The sequence below is a fragment of the Phocoena phocoena genome, chromosome 5 (assembly GCF_963924675.1).
Source record: "Phocoena phocoena chromosome 5, mPhoPho1.1, whole genome shotgun sequence".
NCBI classification, from domain to species: domain Eukaryota; kingdom Metazoa; phylum Chordata; class Mammalia; order Artiodactyla; family Phocoenidae; genus Phocoena; species Phocoena phocoena.
In genome coordinates, this window is record NC_089223.1 from 53,426,192 (window position 1) to 53,446,722 (window position 20,531).

Here is a 20,531-nt window from a genome sequence, read left to right on the forward strand (position 1 = left end):
GCTGAGCCGGGCCGGAACATGGCCGCGTGGGGGCTGGTAAGTGCAGGCCGCGGACCCCGCGAGGCTGGGGGAGTGAAGCTTTGGGCAGGTGTTGTGGCTTCTGGGGGGTTTCAGTGGGGAAGCCGCGCGAGTTTTTTGAGCTCGGGAGTGATCGGGTGCCGATAGCTAGAGTTAATTTACTTGTCGTGTTTCGAGTCTTTTTGTAATCCTGGGCGTGACGGCGTCTTTCTCTTCAGAGAATCTTGCGATTTCTACTTTTTAGCCTATCTCCAGTTCCTAGTCCTCCAAATAATTTTCTGTCCTTAGAAGTATTGAAAAGCCTTGAAAGTGTGCCTTTGCTTCAGAGTTGCTAGTGTAGAGAGGCGTCTGTTATTGACAGATAGTTTTCTGTGAGGCAGCTACTAGTTAAAAAGTGCAAGCTGTGAATGGCTGAAGGGGGCGGGAACTCTTTTTTTGGCCTATTTCTGGACTCCCTTGGTATTCACTGTTCTATATTTCAGACTTCGCTTATGGTTACCATACTTTATACAACCCTTAGAAGCCCCTATCCTAAACTTGTGTTTTCTACTCTTATCTCCCCTTTTAAGATCTTCAGCATGGATGAGTAAGATATTCCCATTTATAATGAAGTTATATATGGATGCTTGTATGCATAAAAAGATGTACTGTGGAGAAAAACTGTTACCTGCCATTTCAGTAAATAACGAATGTTACCCACCTTCAAGCCACCAGCAACTGCAGCTGCCTGCAGGGTGTGCCTAAGGGGAATTCAGGATGGAGAAAAACAGGAAGCTGGCCCTAGATAGTTATGAGACTTACATAAGAAATAACTTCAATGAGCCCAGACTCTTGCATCTTCCCATTTATAGAGAAGCACTAAAAATCATTAACTTGAGGTGTCTGATTTGGATGTTTGACTACCTTTTTTTTCCAGCCCAAACTCCTATATATCCTGGTCCCCCCCTTACCTCTTTGGAGCAGTTCCTCAGAGCTCGCTGAGAGCCTGTCTACTGGGCTGTAGTCCTCAGTAAGGTCCCCGAATAAAACTTAACTCGCAAATTTTAAGTTGCCCATTTTTTTTCAGTTGACAGTTATATATAATGTAAACAATGCAGGTGCTCATAGTAAAAAGTACTCCTATACCACCCTTTCATACTGTTGACTAAAGAAAAATGCATGATTGCTGGGTCATATGGTAAGAGTACGTTTACTTTTGTAAGAAACCACCAAGCTGTCCTCCAAAGTGGCTGTACTGTTTTGCTTTCCAAAATGAGAGTTCCCGTTGTTCCACTTTTACAGTTGTCATTGTTCCAAGTTTGGTCACACAACCAGATGGGTAGTGGTATCTGGTTTTAACTTGCATTACTGCTTGACATGTGATGTGGAGCATCTTTTCTTACGCTTATTTGTCATCTGTATATCTTCTTAAATGAGGTGTCTGTTAAGGTCTTTGAACCAGTTATTTTTTAATTGGGTTTTCTTTTTGTTGAGTTTAAAGTGTTTTTTTATATTTTGGATAACAGTCCTTATCAGAGGTGCCTTTTGCAACTATCTTCTCCTGGTCTGTGGCTTGTCTTCTCATTCTTTATCTCTTTTTTTTTAAACCATGATCTGTGTTTTATCTGTATCAGTGTTGGTATGTGTTTAAATTCTATGATTAATAATAATAATGATATTGTTAATAAACAACTTATTTTCTCACTGTGATTTCTGCCTTTCTGTTATGAATTTCTCCTATCTTTAAGATGATGCCCTTCAGAATATGGGAAGCTTAGACTGGTTGAAGCTTGTCTTAGTTCTCACATTGACTGCTTTTCCTGCTTTTCATTCCTCCAGTCAACCTTCTGTAATCATTGCCCTTGTATCTCCTTATTTCAAAGTTCTCTTTCCTTCTCCCGGGGTATTGCACTTGGCTTCTCAGACTGAGGAGGAGAGAGATAGACAAAACTGAAGCTGGAAGAGCAGCTTATGGTCCACTCTGCTGTGTTCTCATTCTTTTGACCAAAGTTCACTTTTATTTTACAACAAAAGTTCTCACCAGAGCACTAGTGCAGACACACTGACACAAAGAGAAAAATCATTTTCCCGATAAAACACATCCAGCTGTTCAGATAGTAGTGATTCTTCAGAGTGATATGGTAAGATGCAAATGCCCTTGACACAGCATAAATATGTGTGCCACCTCATGTGCAGGGCTCCTTATAGACCCAGCTTGGTTCTTCTCCGGTGTTTTCTCTTGGAGTTGTACCTGATTTTATTACCAGTTTTCATTCAGATCCATTGGGGCATGGGACGATTCTGCTTTTGTTCCTTGGCCAGGAATCACTTGATCCTTAAAGTCTGGTGAGAAGACATGGCTAGGAGCAAATTCCCACAGTCCACTTTTAAAATACCTATCATAACCTTAGAATTGTTCTGAGCCTTTTAGTTCTAACATCTGACTTTGCATCATAACTCATTTGAAAGACAAGGGGAGAAGGGAGTTGAAAGATTATCCTCAGTCATTCCTGTACTTAAGTGGTTTCTAACTGGATGTGATTTTGCCCTGTAGGAGACGTTTGGTGTTGTCTGGAAAAATTTGTCGTTGTCCTGAGAAAGCATCGATGAGGGGGTGCTAAGGGCATCTAGGTGGAGGCCAGGGATGCTGCAAGCATCCTCCCAATGCACGGGACAGGCCCTCACAACAAAGAGAGTCAGCCCCAAATGTCATTAGTGCTAGGGTTGAGAAACCCTGCTGTATTGTATATTATTTTCTTTGAGAAAAATAATCTCACAGTGAATGGAAGAAACTAAAATTGAAATTGAGTGAAAAATGAGTTGAAATTGCAAGTTTTTGAATGTGTATTTATTGTGAAAATCAAAAAATTTTGTGTTCTAACTTTTAATTTAGAATTAAGAGACCTCTTTTGTCTTATTCACCACTTGTTTTCTAGTGTGCCTAAATAGCATTTGGCCTTGTAGTAGGTGCTCGATTTCATATTTGCTGAAGGAAAGAACTGTCTTAGCCTTAAAATTTTTCTATTTAAAAGAGGAACAGAGTACTTTACAGGTGTTATTTAATGTTCAGAAACATTTAGTGTGCAAATATGATGACTCTATCATTTTATTTATTAAATTAGGAGAAGAGTGACCTTAAATGAGGCCTTGGAAGGGAGTTAACTAATATTCTCAGGGTTTTACTTAAGTGTTTCAGAATGCTGAGTACTGATGAGAGACCTAAGTGCTTGAGTTAATTTTCCATCAAATGACTTGTGATAAAATGCAGATGTGTTAGATGTCTTTGTTCCTTAGTTTGCTATCTATAAAATAGATTTAATCTTTTGCTCCTTAGGTACCTCCTGAAGATAACAGGCTGTGTGAAACACTCACCTTCTTTAAAGAAAGACACTTTTATCTCATAAATTTTTGGTCTTATTTATTTGGCATATCAAAAAGATAACAAAAAATGGTGTTTGTGTGGTATACAATGCACTAGGCAAGGCTCTGGGAAGAATATAAGCTAGCTTAAAACAAAGTTTCTGCTCTCAAGTTTCTTAAAATCTAATAGAGGTCTTCATCTTTCTGAATAATTCAATTCAAAAGTGAAGCAAGGTGGCAGCAGTCACCGTGGGTGGGAAACTACAGTGGTCCAGAGTTGTGTGTAGGAGCCTTAGTAGAGTCAGGAGCGAGGCTCAGCTCAGGATGTCAGAGCATGAGTGGGGTAAAGAGAGTGTTCACATGGGGTGGGGTCATTTATATCCCATTGGGCCAAGGAAGAGTGCAGCTTACTAAACATTTTGTATTGGTAGCAATTTATTTATTTTAAAAAGCATACTGTTCTTCCTATTACCACAACATTTTCAACTAGAAAATTTAACTTTATAGATTTTACAATTAAAAGATAGGACCCAAAGTGTCACAAATATGCTCTCCACCGCCAATTTCAGCATGTCTATGTGTTTTATTTTTCCTGTTGCTTCCATTTATTGGGGCTGCTTCTTTGTTGGGGTTACCTCTTTTCTCTTTCTAGAAACATTCTAGCATCTTTTTATCCTCAGTTTTTCTGATATTTCATTCTTAACTTCCTAGGTATTTATCTTATGCTGGCCATTCACTCCTCATCCAGGACAATATCCTCTGAGCTTACTTTAGGCTGCTGCTTTTCTTCTGTTTCATCAGTTATCATGTTTCATTTGTTTTCCATCTTCCAGAAATCTGTTATATTTGTTTGTCCACAGATGGCCCTTTCTTCCATTCTCTTATTTATTTATTTATTTATTTTTGTGGTATGCGGGCCTCTCACTGTCGTGGCCTCTCCCGTTGTGGAACACAGGCTCTGGATGCGCAGGCTCAGCGGCCATGGCTCATGGGCCCAGCCGCTCCGCGGCATGTGGGATCTTCCTGGACCAGGGCACAAACCTGCATCGGCAGGAGGACTCTCAACCACTGTGCCACCAGGGAAGCCCCCCATTCTCTTTTTTCATTGTCGTTTTATGCCAGTTTAGTACTTTACTGTTACTTCAGAGGGATCTCCTTGCAGGAAAAGGAGATAAATAGATATTGTTGGTCAACCAACTTGAATTATTGGAAGCCCAGATAGTATGATTTTGATGATGGAAGAGGTATGGGGGGAGGTGGAGGAGGAGGAAGAAGAGGAGGAAGAAGATGGAATAAATCCAAAGTAAGGAAATAGTATAAACAAACATTTGGAAACAGTGGATCTGAGACAAGTTCTTTTTCACTTGATCCAGAAGATATTCCTCTTTATAGTATTATAATAGGCAGTCAGCAACTACTTGCTGAATGAGTGAATAAAGAACTTAAACTTTCACCAGATTGATGATTTACTTTTCTTTCAGGATCATCTCAAAAATGACTATAGAAGAAGATTTTGCCGACCTTCCAGGTGATTTGTGTACTTAAACTTTTAAGATGATTTTTATTTGCATCTTTGGAAAGTGGAATTTTTAAATGAAGAACTATTACCTCTGACTAAAATAATGATTTATGTACCCACTGGTTAAGTATAGTCATCTTAGTTATTTTATATTAACAGAGAAATATTAATGCAGGCAGTTCAGTGACTTAATGGAGGTGAGAAAAGAAATTCGCCTGATAAATGATGGACCAGGAAGAGGCAGTTTCAATTCTGACTAAATGACAGCTATGGGGAAAGCACTCTAGAGTGGATTGAATGGAAATAATAGAAAGATGCAGTTTATTCCATGGGGCTAAAAGAAAAGGTGGGTGTGGTTCTAAAAGGGCAATAGAAGGATCTTTGTGGTGATGGAACTGTTCAGTATTTTGACTATGGTGGTCACATCTGAACCTTCAAATGTAATAAAGTGTATAGAACTAACTATATACACAAACATAAACACGCATATGAGTACATGTAGAACTGGAGAAATCTGAATAAGATTGGTGGATTCTGTCAACATCAGTATCCTGGTTGTGATAGTATACTATATGGCTTTGTGAAATGTTACCATTGCGGGAAACTGGATAAAGTGATCAAGGGACCTCTTCTATATTATTTCTTACAACTGCATGTGAATCTACAATTGTCTCAATACAAATTTTAATTAAAAAATTTATACTGATTCATTAGCTCCTTAAGATTAAAGGTATTGAATAGAAGTACATTTGAGATCTTGGAGGGAAGACTGTGTTACTTGGAGCTGATAGGACTTGTGACCATAGAGTCTTTATTAAAGAAGCATTTCAGGATTGATTGAATATGTTCAAAAAAGTTTATGTTCTTGTTTAGATAGAGCAGTAGTCTAAAACAGCTTTAGACGTGGCTATTTAGTCAGGGTATATAATTGTTAATGTAGACAATGACATACTACTTCACATACTTTTCTGGGAACTCTTGGACTGTCAAATACTTGTTTTATCCTCAGATAATAAAGGTGATATTTTTCCCATTAAGTAAAAATTAAGATTTTATAATAAGGAGATATGGAATTTTCAAGGTAGATGTTAATAAGTAGCAAATATCTTTTGGAGATGATATGTTAACATTTCCCTTCTTTCCTTCTTATTAGGGCACCTGACATTAATACAGAGCAAGGCCAGAATATACTGGAAATCTTACTAGACTGTTTTGAAGAAAAAAGTAAGGTTTCATTTATAGATGGACTCTGAGGGTTGGGATGGATGAAAATGTAAATTTGTCCATTAATACCAAATTCAGCAAATATGTTCTAGCATTTCAATATATAAAATATTTTCCCAGGAATTTTGTTTTTTTTTTCCGGTACACGGGCCTCTCACTGTCATGGCCTCTCCCGTTGCAGAGCACAGGCTCCGGACGCGCAGGCTCCGTGGCCATGGCTCATGGGCCCAGCCGCTCCGCGGCATGCGGAATCTTCCTGGACCGGGGCACGAACCTGTGTCCCCTGCATCGGCAGGCGGACTCGCAATCACTGCGCCACCAGGGAAGCCCCTTTCTAGGAATTTTGAGTACATATGCAGTCCTTCATGTACCTTCCGGTATACTGAAGATAATACTGGCAAAAATGAGAATAATTTGTTATTCCCTTTAGTTCACACTAGATTCCTATAGTCTGGAATTCCATAAATAATTATCATACACAAGAGAAAGAATTTCATTAATGGAAATAAATGTGCACAATTATTGGGATCACTGGAGAGCTTGAGATAATGTTTGGTGATTTGCCCCCCTTTCTAAAGAAAAGAGTGTAATGGCAAAAACTTTTCCTAGTGCTGGTCAGCATCAGAAGGTATTGGAATAAAAGAATAGGCCAACTAAAGAAAAACACAGATAGTGGAAAAGTATCTTTTCTTTACAAGTTCTGAAAGAAGAACTGGCACATGTTTCTTCAGGAATCTTGCTTGTCTTTTTCAGTCCTGATGCCTTCTAGGAACATTTGAATATTGAATTGATGTCTGTACTTAAGTTAAACTAATTGCGCTTAAAAGTGTCAAAAGACTTCTTCACATATCATGTAGGGCTTCTTTTAATTGTAACCAAAAAATTTTATGCATGTTTTGTTTTAACTTGTTTTAGGTCTTGCCAGTGATTTTAGCACAAATTCCACAAAATCAGTGCTTTATTCAACACCTAAAATAAAAGACATTTGTGTTCAGTCATCAAGTAAAGAGGTAAGTCAAAAAGGAGAACTGGTACAAATTTAATAGTTTAGTGAGTGAACAATACACAATATATAGTTAGATTCATTTTAGTTGTTTGTAAGTCTTATTCTTAAAAAGGAACCCTATATTCCCATTGAGTTTATATAAAATTGAGGTATTTTGTAAAATTTTGGTCTGACCTTTCCTGTGTTTGAAATTGGAGGTCTGGGAATTAGAATTATCAAATTTTAACACAATTATTTTTCACTCTTACTTAAATGATGCCTAAATTAGGTTTTTAGGAAAGTGGGCAACTACTGAAGTTCCTAATCCAGGTTGGCAAGTTTGGTTATTTTCTGAAAACTGAAGGTAATTTGCTAAACAGGGGAATCAGTCTTTTATTGATTATATATCTTAGGATAGGTTGACCTAACTCTACAAAATAGCAGACTGTGGAATAGAGTTTTTGAAGCTAATGATTAAAGACAAATTATTCAAAAGCACAGTACTAATTAGAGAGAAGAATTGTATATAGACATACCTTGTTTTATTGTGCTTTGCTTTATTGCCCTTCACAGATAGTGCATTTTTTACAAATTGAAGGTTTGTGGTAACCCTGTGTCAAGCAAGTCTGTCAGCGCCATTATTCTGACAGCATTTGCTCGCTTCATGTCTCTATGTCATATTTTGGTAATTCTTACAATATTTCAGACATTTTCATTATAATTATATTTGTTATGATGATCTGTGATCAGAGATCTTTGATGTTACCATTGCAAAAAAATTATGACTTCCAGAACTCTCAGATGATGGTTAACATTAAATATTTTTTAATTAAGGTATGTACTTTTTTTTAGACATAATGCTATTGCACACTTTATACTACAGTATAGTGTAAACATAACTTTTATATGCACTGGGAAATCAAAAAATTCATATGACTTGCTTTATTGCAGTACTCGCTTTATTGGGGTGGTCTGGAACTAACCCTGCAATATCTCTGAGGAATACCTGTAGTTATAGAAATAACATTCACTAGAAACTTGAATAAACAAATAAACACATAGAGCCTTTTGGTTCCAAGAAATGAAGACATCCATTTCTGTCAGAATTGAGAGACCTTCTTTATTGTGATAAATTATATTGATTTTTGAAAGTTAAATCAACTAAGTTTCCTGGGATAATCTTGACTTGGTCATAAAGTATTAACCTGTTTTGATTTGGTTTGCCAATATTTTAAAATTTTATTTATTTATTTATTTTTGGCTGTGTTGGGTCTTCGTTTCTGTGCGAGGGCTTTCTCTAGTTGCGGCGAGCGGGGGCCACTCTTCATCGTGGTGCGCGGGCCTCTCACTATCGCGGCCTCTCTTGTTGCGGAGCACAGGCTCCAGACGCGCAGGCTCAGTAGTTATGGCTCATGGGCCCAGTTGCTCCGTGGCACGTGGGATCTTCCCAGACCAGGTCTCGAACCCGTGTCCCCTGCATTGGCAGGCAGATTCTCAACCACTGCGCCACCAGGGAAGTCCTGGGTTTGCCAGTATTTAAGATGTTTTCATCTGTGTTCATGAACAATATCGTCTTTTTTTTTTTTTCTTTTCTCAAAATGTTCTTGTTGGACTTTGGTATCAAGGTTATGGTAGAGGTTCCACTTTTAGGAAGGATGTAACAGATTGCAGTAAGTCAACACTCCTGCTGAAGAGCTGGTTAAAAAAATAATAATAAAATGCAAACAAATCATGTTTTTAGAGACATGTGGAGCTATGGAAGCAACAAGGACTAGATGAACTAAAATTTCAAAGGGTGGAATCCTTAGAATATGAGTTGATGACTGTTGATCATTTTCTTCCCTGAGAGTATCTGTTAATTTTGGGCAAAAGCTGAGGATTTTAGGTTGGTCCAGACAGTGTGAGTCCACTGAGGGAAAGCAGAGATTTTGTCACTTGTGCAGGGATGGCATGACAAATTGGAATTCTGGAGGTGCCTCAAATGGATAGCCACTTTTCCTTAAAGAACATTTGTAAGTTCTGAGGTAGTGAAGAACTTTAGGCCAGAATGGTGGACTGAAACATGTAGTCTTGCTGTGCTAAGAAGGTAAAGTCCTACTGCAGGAAAGTGGCCCACCACCAATAGGCATTTGACACATTTTGAACAATTTGAGGCCAGAGGCTAAAAAGTTGAGCAAAAACCTCTAAAAGGCTGAACTGAATATCTCACAATCTTTAAGGGCGAAATAGGCTCACTAGGCTCTCAGTAACCCAGGAGAGGGCATTCTGAAGAACAGGGCAGGTTACGAGTGGACTGAGTCTTACTAAAATGTCATGTCAGACCCAGCTCAGTCCTTGAGAGTGAGGATCTAATCATTTCAATCCAATCTGTTTAAAAGGAGAAAAGGAGAACCTTCTCTATAGAGAGATATTACTGGGAGCTTCTACTTTTTTTTTTTAAAATCAAGCCTTTTGTTTTGAGATAATTGTAGATTTATAGCAGTTGTAACAAATAGTAGAGTTCAGGACTGTGTATGGTTTACCTAGTTTCCTCTAAAGGTAACATCTTGCAAAACTACAGTACAGCATTACAACCAGGATATTGACTGATACAGACAGGATACAGAAAAATTCCATCACTATAGGATCCCTCTTATCCTTTTATAACAAGTTACTTCTCTCTCACCCTTACTCCGTCAACTCCTGAAACCCCTAATCTAGTCTTCATTTTTACAGTTTTGTCATTTCAAGAATGTTGTTTAAATGGAGTCATATAGTATATAACTTTTTGGAATTGTCTTTTTCACTCAGGATAATTCTCTGGAGATTCATCCAGGTTTTTGTGTGTATCAATAATTTGTTTCTTTTTATTGCTGAGTGGTATGGATATACCACAGTTTGCTTAGCCATTTGCTTATCTCTTAGTTTTCTCTTGATTTAGTTGTCTTGGTTTTTAAATTTGTTGATATTCTGTGCACCTCTGACTAATTTATCACCAATTTCTGTGACAGAGTTATAAATGTTTTCTCAGTGTATATAGACACATCAAGTAATTTATCATTTTCAATTTTTTTCTGGAGCTATCCTTCCTAGATCTCTCTTCTCTATTTTTTGTTTCTGTCCACCTTTAGGCCTGTCACGTAAGTGTTGTCAATGTGATTTCCGTTTATCATCCAGGGAAGTCCCTTCTCTTTTGTCCTGTTCTGTAGCTCATATTTCTTGCCCTCTTTCTTCTTTTTTTTTTTTTGGTGGGGCTCATCCTTTAGTAGTGTTCTGAGAATTTAAGACCTTAAATGTTTGAAAATACCATGACTTTACCCTCATGATGGGTAATTATGTGTATAGAATTCTAGGCTGGAAATGATTCTTTTTCAGACTTCTAAAGACATGCTCTATTTTTTTTAAAGTTTCTTGTGTTGTTGAGAATGTTGCTCTGATTCCTTGATCCTTTGTGAGCCACTATTTTTTCATGTTTGCAAACTTTGAGAATCTTGTCATCTGTCTTTATTGATTTGAAATTTCATGATATTCCTCGATGTTAGGTTCTTCTAATTCTTTTAATTAAGATTTCTTCTAAGAGTTCCTGTTTCATACAAGTACCTTTTTTGCTTACTTTGCTCATTACCTTTTACACTAGAGCTTTTTGTCAAATGTCCAGTGGTCCAGTGATCCTTATCGGTCTCACTTTTAAGGAAGAAAAACTAAAATGGTGATTGGAAGCTGTATTTGCAGAGTTAGAGTTGTACATTGGTAGATTTCACCATGGTATGATTTGTCTGGGCCACATCATTGTGGATGTCCAGTTGTTAATATCTGCAGGTTTTTTTCTCTTGACTTGATAAAGTTTTTCTGACAAAGAATTCTTTCCTGCTTAGGGGTCTGATTCTAACTGAGTGTTCTCAGCCAGGTGAGCAAGGGGAAAGGTGCAATTTGAATACTTGCACTTAATATTTCTGTTTTCAATGTGTTACTCTTACCTTCAGTTATATTTCATGTCTTTGAGCTCACAGTCTCTCTGATTCAAAACTCAAGGGAGTAAACATCTAATCTTCTGTTTGGGTAGGAAGAGGAGGGACTCAGTGACTGACTGCTTTCTATACTTACATTTAAAAATTAAAAAAAAATTTATTACAGAAATTTTTTTTATTGGAGTATAATTTTTTAAATTTTTATTTATTTTATTTTATTATTTTTATTTTTGGCTGCGTTGGGTCTTCGTTGCTGCGCGTGGGATTTCTCTAGTTGTGGCGAGCTGGGGCTACTCTTGGTTGCGGTGTGCAGGCTTCTCATTGCGGTGGCTTTTCTTGTTGCAGAGCATGGGCTTTAGGCGCGTGGGCTTCAGTGGTTGTGGCTCGCAGGCTCTAGAGCTCAGGCTCAGTAGTTGTGGTGCATGGGCTTAGTTGCTCTGCGGCATGTGGAATTTTCCCAGACCAGGGCTCGAACCTGTGTCCCCTGCATTGGCAGGCGGATTCTTAACCACTGCACCACCAGGCAAGTTCCTATTGGAGTATAATTGCTTTACAATGTTGTGTTAGTTTCTGCTGTACAACACAGTGAATCAGCTATATGTCTACATATATTCCCTGCCTCTTGGACCTCCCTCGCATCCCCCACCATCCTGCCCTTCTAGGTCATCACAGAGCACCAAGCTGTCCTCCCTGTGCTATACTGCAGGTTCCCACTAGCTATCTATTTTACACGTGGTAGTGTTTTTATATCAAACCTAATCTCCCAGTTCATCCCACCCTCCCCTTCTGCCTCTGTGTTCACACGTCCATCCACTACATCTGCGTCTCTATTCCTGCCCTGGAAATAGGTTCACCTGTACTATTTTTCTAGATTCCACATATATCCATTAATATATGAAATTTGTTTTTCTCTTTCTGACTTACTTCACTCTGTATGACAGACTCTAGGTCCATCCACATATCCACAGATGACCCAATTTCATTCCTTTTTATGGCTGAGTAATATTCCATTATATATACACACATATATATATAATGGAGTATTACTCAGCCATAAAAAGGAATGAAATGGAATGAAACGTATATATGTATATATATATACATATGTACATATGTATGTATATGTACATATATATGTATATGTATATATATACATATACATATATATATATACATAAAATGGAATGAAATATATATATGTATATATATATATATATACACCACATCTTCTTTTATCCATTCATCTGTCAGTAGACGTTTAGGTTGTTTCCATGACCTGGCTGTTGTAAATATTGCTGCAGTGAACGTTGGGGTACATGTGTCTTTCTGAATTACGGTTTCTCAGGGTATATGCCCGGTAGTGGGATTGCTGGGTCATATGGTAGTTCTATTTTTAGTTTTTTAAGGAATCTCCATACTGTTCTCCACAGTGGCTGTATCAATTTACATTCCCACCAGCAGTGCAGGAGGGTTCCCTTTTCTCCTCACCCTTTCCAGCATTTATTGTTTGTAGATTTTTTGATGATGGCCATTCTGACCAGTGTGAGATGATACCTCATTATAGTTTTGATGTGCATTTCTCTGATGATTAGTGATGTTGAGCATCTTTTCATATGTTTGTTGACTATCTGTATAACTTGTTCTGAGAAATGTCTATTTAGGTCTTCCACTCATTTTTTGATTGGATTGTGTTTTTTTTTATATTGAGCTGGCCGAGCTGTTTGTATAATTTGGAGATTAATCCTTTGTCTGTTGTTTCGTTGCAAATATTTTCTCCCATTCTGAGGGTTGTCTTTTCATCTTGTTTATGGTTTCCTTTGCTGTGTAAAAGCTTTTACGTTTAATTAGGTCCCATTTGTTTATTTTTGTTTTTATTTTCATTACTCTAGGAGGTGGGTCAAAAAGGACCTTGCTGTGATTTATGTCCTAGAATGTTCTTCCTATGATTTCCTCTAAGAGTTTTATAGTGTCTGGCCTTAACGTTTAGGTCTGTAATCCATTTTGAGTTTATTTTTGTGTATGGTGTTAGGGAGTGTTCTAATTTCATTCTTTTATATGTAGCTGTCCAGTTTTCCCAACACCACTTATTGAAGAGGCTGTCTTTTCTCCATTGTATATTCTTGCCTCCTTTGTCATAAGTTAGTTGACCATAGGTGTGTGGGTTTATCTCTGGGTTTTCTATCATGTACCATTGATCTGTATTTCTGTTTTTGTGCCAGTACCATACTGTCTTGGTGACTCTAGCTTTGTAGTACAGTCTGAAGTCAGGGAGCCTGATTCCTCCATCTCCATCTTTCTTTTGCAAGATTGCTTTGGCTATTTGGGGTCTTTTGTGCTGCCATACAAATTAAAAAATTTTTTTGTTCTAGTTCTGTGAAAAATGACATTGGTAATTTGATAGGGATTGCATTCAATCTGTAGATTGCTTTGTGTAGTATAGTCATTTTCACAGTATTGATTCTTCCCATCCAAGAACATGGTATATCTCTCCATCTGTTTGTGTCATCTTTGATTTCTTTCATCAGTGTTTTACAGTTGATTTCTTTCATCAGTGTTTTACAGTTTTCTGTGTACAGGTCTTTTGCCTCCTTAGGGAGGTATTCCTAGGTATTTTATTTTATTCTTTTTGTTGCAATGCTGAATGGGATTGTTTCCTTAATTTCTCTTTCTGATCTTTCGTTGTTAGTGTATAGGAATGCAAGAGATTTCTGTGCATTAATTTTGTATCCTGCAACTTTACCATATCCATTGATTAGCTCTAGTAGTTTTCTGGTGGCATCTTTAGGATTCTCTATGTATAGCATCATGTCATCTGCAAACAGTGGCAGTTTTACTTCTTCTTTTCCAATTTGGATTCCTTTTATTTCTTTTTCTTCTCTGATTGCTGTGGCTAAAACTTCCAAAACTATCTTGAATAATAGTGGTGAGAGTGGACATCCTTGTCTTGTTCCTGATGTTAGAGGAAATGCTTTCAGTTTTTCCCCACTAAGAATGATGTTTGCTGTGGGTTTGTTGTATATGGCCTTTATTATGTAGAGGTAGGTTCCATCTAAGCCCACTTTCTGGAGAGTTTTTATCATAAATGGGTGTTGAATTTTGTCAGAAGCTTTTTCTTCATCTATTGAGATGATCATATGGTTTTTATTCTTCAGTTTGTTAATGTGGTGTATCACATTGATTAATTTGCATTTATTGAAGAATCCTTGCATCCCTGGGATAAATCCCACTTGATCATGGTGTATGATCCTTTTAATGTGCTGTTGGATTCTGTTTGCTAGTATTTTGTTAAGGATTTTTGCGTCTATGTTCAGCAGTGATATTGGTCTGTAATTTTCTTTTCTTGTGATATCTTTGTCTGGTTTTGGTATCAGGGTGGTGGTGGCCTCGCAGAATGAGTTTGGGAGTGTTCATCTCTCTGCAAGTTTTTGGAAGAGTTTGAGAGAATGATAGGTGTTAACTCTTCTCTAAACGCTTGGTAGAATTCAACTGTGAAGCCATCTGGTCCTGGACTTTTGTTTGTTGGAAGATTTTTAATTACAGTTTAGATTTCATTACTTGTGATTGGTCTGTTTATATTTTCTATTTCTTCTTGGTTCAGTCTTGGAAGTTTGTACCTTTCCAAGAATTTGTCCATTTCTTCTGGGTTTTCCATTTTATTGGCATATAGTTGCTTGTAGTAGTGTCTTATGATTCTTTGTATTTCTGTGATGTCAGTTGTAATTGCTCCTTTTTCATTTCTAACATTTTTTTTTACAAATTTATTTAATTAATTTATTTTTGTCTTCATTGGGTCTTCGTTGCTGCACGTGAGCTTTCTCTAGTTTTGGTGAGCGGGGGCTACTCTTTGTTGTGCTGCGCATGCTTCTCATTGCTATGGCTTCATTTGTTGCGAAGCACAGGCCCTAGAGTGAGTGGCTTCAGTAGTTGTGATTCATGGGCTCAGTAGTTGTGGCTCATGGGCTCTGGAGTGCAGGTTCAGTAGTTGTGGCGCACGGGCTTAGTTGCTCCGCGGCATGTGGGATCTTCCTGCACCAGGGCTTGTACCCGTGTCCCCTGCGTTGGCAGGCATGATTCTTAACCACTGTGCCACCAGGGAAGTCCCTCATTTCTAATTTTATTGATTTGAGTTCTCTCCCTTTTTTTCTTGATGATCCTGGCTAAGTGTTTATCAATTTTGTTTATCTTCTCAAAGAACCAACTTTTGGTTTCATTGATCTTTGCTATTATTTTCTTCATTTCTGTTTCATTTATTTCTGGTCTGATCTTTACGACTTCTTTCCTTCTACTAATTTTGGGATTTCTTTGTTCTTCTTTCTCTTTTTGCTTTAGGTGTAAGATTTGATCATTTATTTGAGAGTTTTTTTGTTTCTTGAGGTGACATTGAATTGGTATAAACTTCCCTCTTGGAACTGCTTTTGCTGTGTCCCATAGGTTTGGGGCCATTGTGTTTTCATTGTCATTTGTTTCTATGTATTTTTTATTTCCTCTTTGATTTCTTCAGTGATCTCTTGGTTATTTAGCAGCACACTGTTTAGCTTCCATATGTTTTTTTTTTTTTTACAGTTTTTTTCCTGTAATTGATTTCTAATCTCATAGCCGTGTGGTCGGAAAAGATGCTTGATACGATTTCAGTTTTCTTAAATAACGCGAGGCTTGATTTGTGACCCAAGATGTGATCTATCCTGGAGAATGTTCCATGTGCACTAGAGAAGAAAGTGTATTCTGCTGCTTTTGGGTGGAATGTCCTGTAAATTTCAATTAAACCTGTCTGGTCTATTGTGTCATTTAAAGCTGGTATTTCATTACTTATTTTCTGTCTGGACGATCTGTCCTCTGGTGTGAGTGGGGTGTTTTAAGTCCCCCACTATTATTGTGTTACTGTTGTTTTCCCCTTTTATGGCTGCTAGCATTTGCCTTATGTTTATGTTGGGTACATAAATACTTATAATTGTTATATCTTCTTCTTGGATCTCTTGATCATTATGTAGTGTCCTTATCTCTTGTAACAGTCTTCATTTTAAAGTCTGTTTTGTCTTACATGAGTATTGCTACTCTAGCTTTCTTTTGACTTCCATATTCATGGAATGTCTTTTTTCATCTCCTCACTTTCAGTCTGTATGTGTCCCTAGATCTGAAGTGGGTTTCTTGTAGACAGCATATATATGGGTCTTGTTTTTGTATCCATTCAGCCAATCTGTGTATTTTGGTCGGAGCATTTAATCCATTTACATTCAAGGTAATTATTGATACCTATGTTCCTATTACCATTTTCTTAATTGTCTTGGTTTGTTTTTGTGGGTCTTTTTCTTTTCCGCCTAGAGAAATTCCTTTCACATTTGTCATAAAGCTGGTTTGGTGGTGCTGAATTCTCTTAACTTTTGCTTATCTGTAAACATTTTGATTTGTCCATCAAATCTGCATGAGATCCTTGCTGGGTAGAGTAATCTTGGTTGTAGGTTTTTCCCTTTTATCACTTGAAATATATCCTGCCACTCCCTTCTGGCCTGCAGAGTTTCTGCTGAAAAATAAGCTGATAACTGTGTGGGGATTCCTTTGTATGTTATTTGTTGCTTTACCCTTGCTGCTTTTAGTATTTTTGCTTTGAATTTAATTTTTGTTAGTTTGATTAATATGTATCTTGGTGTGTTTCTCCTAGGGTTTATCCTGTATAGGACTCCCTGTGCTTCCTGGACTTGGGTGGCTATTTCCTTTCCCATGTTAGGGAAGTTTTTAACTATAATCTCTTCAAATATTTTTTCTGACCCTTTCTCTTTCTTTTCTTCTTCTGGGACCCCTATAATTCAGATATTGGTGCATTTAATGTTGTCCCAGAGGTCTCGGAGACCGTTCTCAATTCTCTTCTTTCTTTTTTCTTTATTCTGCTCTTGGGCAGTTATTTCCACTATTCTCTTTCAGCTCACTTATTTGTTCTTCCGCCTCAGGTATTCTGCTATTGATTCCTTCTAGAGTATTTTTCATTCTAGTTATTGTGATGTTCATCACTGTTTGTTTTTTAGTTCTTCTAGGTCTTTGTTATATATTTCTTGTATTTTCTCGATCCATGCCTCCATTCTATTTCTGAGATTTTGGAACATCTTTACCATCATTACTCTGAATTCTTTTTCAGGTTGGTTGCCTATTTCTTCTTCATTTATTTGGTCTTGTAGGTTTTTACCTTGCTTCTTCATCTGTAACATATTATTTTGTCGTCTCATCTTTTTATTTTTTTGGTGGGTGGGGCTGTGTTCCTGTCTTACAGGTTGTTTGGCCTGAGGCGTCCGGCACTGGAGCTTGCAAGCAGTTGGGTGGAGCTGGGTCTTGGTGCCAAGATGAGGACCTCTGGGAAACCTCACTCTGATTAATATTCCCTGTGGTATGAGGTTCTCTGTTAGTCTAGCAGTTTGGACTCAGCGTTCCCACAATAGGAGCTCATGCCTGACCCCCAGCTTGGGAGCCAAGATCCTACAAGCTGCACCGTGTGGCTGAAAAACAAAACAAAACAAAAACAAAAGGCAAAAGTATAACAAAGAATAAAAAATAAAATAAAATTAGAAAAGTAAAAATTTATTAGAAAATATATGTATAAGTGAAACAACAACAAGGGAAAACAGAACCAGAACAGGAAAAAAAAAAAAAAAGAAAAAAACCAAACAAACCAGAGAAGGCCTTTGCTGTGGGGTGGCAGGACCTAGGTTCAAGACCCATGGGGCTGGAAAAGTCCCTGAGGGGGGCTTCCCTGGTGGCACAGTGGTTGAGGGTCTGCCTGCCGATGCAGGGGACATGGGTTTGTGCCCCGGTCCGGGAAGATCCCACATGCCGCGGAGCGGCTAGGCCCGTGAGCCATGACCACTGAGTCTGCACATCCGGAGCCTGTGCTCCGCAACAGAAGAGGCCACAACAGTGAGAGGCCCGCGTACCGCAAAAAAAAAAAAAAAAAAAGTGCCTGAGGGGACCTTGAGTGTAGGGGTTTTGGCCTGGGACCCCAGCAGACTAGCTGGGGACCGAGAGCTTGGGGGAAACTCTGGCCACGTTCCCCTCTGATTCCCCAATCCCCTGAAGGTCTCTCCCTGTCCTGCCAATCCCCTCGCCATGGGTGGGCCCCTCCTGAACATGGGAACTCCTCCCCTCCCCCAGCCACCCCTCAGGGGCACTGGTCCCGTATAGCCTCTACTTTTCCTCCCCACGTGTCCCACCTGGTCACTTGGGGGTTCCTCCTGTCCCCATAGGTGTCTGAGGTCCCCCACTAGTGCCTGGTAGATGCTCTAGCTGTGTGGAGACACAAATTCCATGTCCTCCTACTCTGCCATCTTGACTCTGCTCCCCCCATACATCCTTTAACAACTCTTCTGTTTGCAGGCCCTACCTGGAGCCCCTCTTTTAGAGGTACATTATACCTTGAAAAACTGAACTTATGGGTTTCTCCTTAAACATAAATCTGTTGGCTTTTGGGCTTACTTCATTGTTAGCATGTTTCTGGTCTTTCTGGGCTGCTACTAATCTGCTTTCCAACCTAAAAGAGTTTATTGATGTCTCTCATCTACTCCCTTCTCTTTCTCTTCATCCTTCTGGGTTTATACATTTAAAAAAATCCTTAGTGGGACTTCCCTGGTGATGCATTGCTTAAGAATCTGCCTGCCAATGCAGGGGTCACGAGTTTGATCCCTGGTCTGGGAAGATCCTACATGCCATGGAACAGCTAAGCCTGTGTGCCACAGCTACTGAACCTGCACTCTAGATCCCACGAGCCACAACTACTGAGCCCATGTGCCACAACTACTGAAGCCTGTGCGCCTAGAGTCCGTGCTCCGCAACAGGAGAACCATTTCAATGAGGAGCCTGCACACTGCAACGAAGAGTAGCCCCCACTCGCCACAACTAGAGAAAGCCTGTGCACAGTAGCAAAGACCCAATGCCGACAAAAATAAATAAATAAAATAAATTAAAAAAAAAAAGAATGCATTAAAAAAAATCCTGGTGAGGTTTCAAAAGGGAGTAGAATATAATGAAAACTTGCTTTTGTTACTTTACATAATTGAGTTCCATAGTGTATCTGCTGAACTAGCAATGTAGTGGCTCCATTATTTACATATTTCCCTATTGGTAGAGTTTTAGATTTTTTTCCCTCTATTCATTATAATAATGATGTATTGAACACCTTTGTTTATGCCTCCTTGTTTGCATTTGTAAATTGAATTTCTCTAGGATATGTACTTTTAAAACGAAATTAAGTATTGTCAATTTTTTCTTCAGAATGGTCTATTAGTTTACTTTCCCACTTGTAATGTGTGAATGAGATTTCTTTTCTAGAATTAAAAAATTTACGACTTGATATATTTCAAATTTTCAAAAGAAAGCATGTTATGTACATAAGGTATTAAAAATAACATAAATGAACACCCATGTGGCCATTTCTCAATGTTAGAAATACCAGTACCTTTGAAGCACCTGTGTGCCCCTTTGTGATCTTATTCTTTTGCCTCTCCTCCCTGCACAGAGGTAACCACTGTGTTGAATTTCATGTTCATCATTCCCATCTTTTGCTTTATAGCTTTACCACATGTGCGTGTGTGCTGACATTTGTGTCAATATTTCTTTCACTACTTAAGACAGGTCCTGCTACCATTCACATGTTGGGTGCTTCACTAGATAGGACTCATGAGACTCCACTTGTAGTTAGTTGTACTCATGACTGAGATTTGTTATAGGCATATAGTCAGGATACACAGCCAGATCAGTAAGAGAAAAGTACGCATCAGGCAGAGTATGGTGGAATCCATGTCAGGCTCTCCAAAGGGGCCACACAGAGTGCACTCTTTGCATCCAGCAGTAAGATGCTATAAAACATGTACAGTCTTTCTGCCCTGGGAAGCCTTTTGAGATTTAGCCTGTTTTTATTGGGAGCTGGTTATACTGGTACCTTCTGCCCACCAAAATTCTGTATTCTCTGAAGGAAAGAAGGAAGGTGTTCACCATAAATCACATTGTTTATATAAACAGTCTAGGCAGGCTGGCGTAACAGGTTCCAGTTGGTAATGGAGGAAACATTCTGAAAGCCAAGACTCTGTGTGCCAGTCAAGGGCTAGTCCTGTAAGCAGGTTTTTAAGTGATCAGGCCTGGTGCATTAACTCTTTCCTGCATAGAGTGAATTTCTAAATACTATATATATTTAGTGTTTTACATGTTTTTGCATCTATTCTGAACTTACCGTAAATGAAATTATATACTTGTGTGACTTTCTTTTTGTTTAACATAATCATGTATGCTGTAGTTTGTTCCTTTCACTGTTGTATTTGTGATATTGTGATATATGACTATACGGTAATTTATTTATCCAGTCTTCTGGCAGAATAGGTTTTTAAAAGTTGTTCAGAGCAACATTGCTTCTGTGATAGGTTATATGAAATTTCAGCTTTACTATGAAATTGGTTTCTAAGGAGTTAAGTATGCAGCTTTACCAGCTGGTTTATTGTTTTTAAAAATACTTTCTTTTTTCAATTTA

The 20,531-nt window shown here is 38.3% G+C and overlaps 1 protein-coding gene and 1 pseudogene across 1 annotated transcript in view; one reads left to right on the forward strand and one right to left on the reverse strand.

Moving 5' to 3' along the window:
* Window positions 1–18: 18 nt before the first annotated feature.
* Window positions 19–20,531, forward strand: part of CENPC (centromere protein C) — a 90,925-nt gene continuing 70,412 nt past the window's right edge. Inside the window, exons 1-4 of the mRNA XM_065877797.1 lie at window positions 19–36; window positions 4,839–4,885; window positions 6,030–6,100; window positions 7,016–7,110. Of these exons, the coding sequence (XP_065733869.1) occupies window positions 19–36; window positions 4,839–4,885; window positions 6,030–6,100; window positions 7,016–7,110 (231 nt within the window). The remainder of the gene's footprint in view (window positions 37–4,838; window positions 4,886–6,029; window positions 6,101–7,015; window positions 7,111–20,531) is intronic.
* Window positions 2,200–2,355, reverse strand: LOC136123667 (large ribosomal subunit protein eL39-like; annotated as a pseudogene).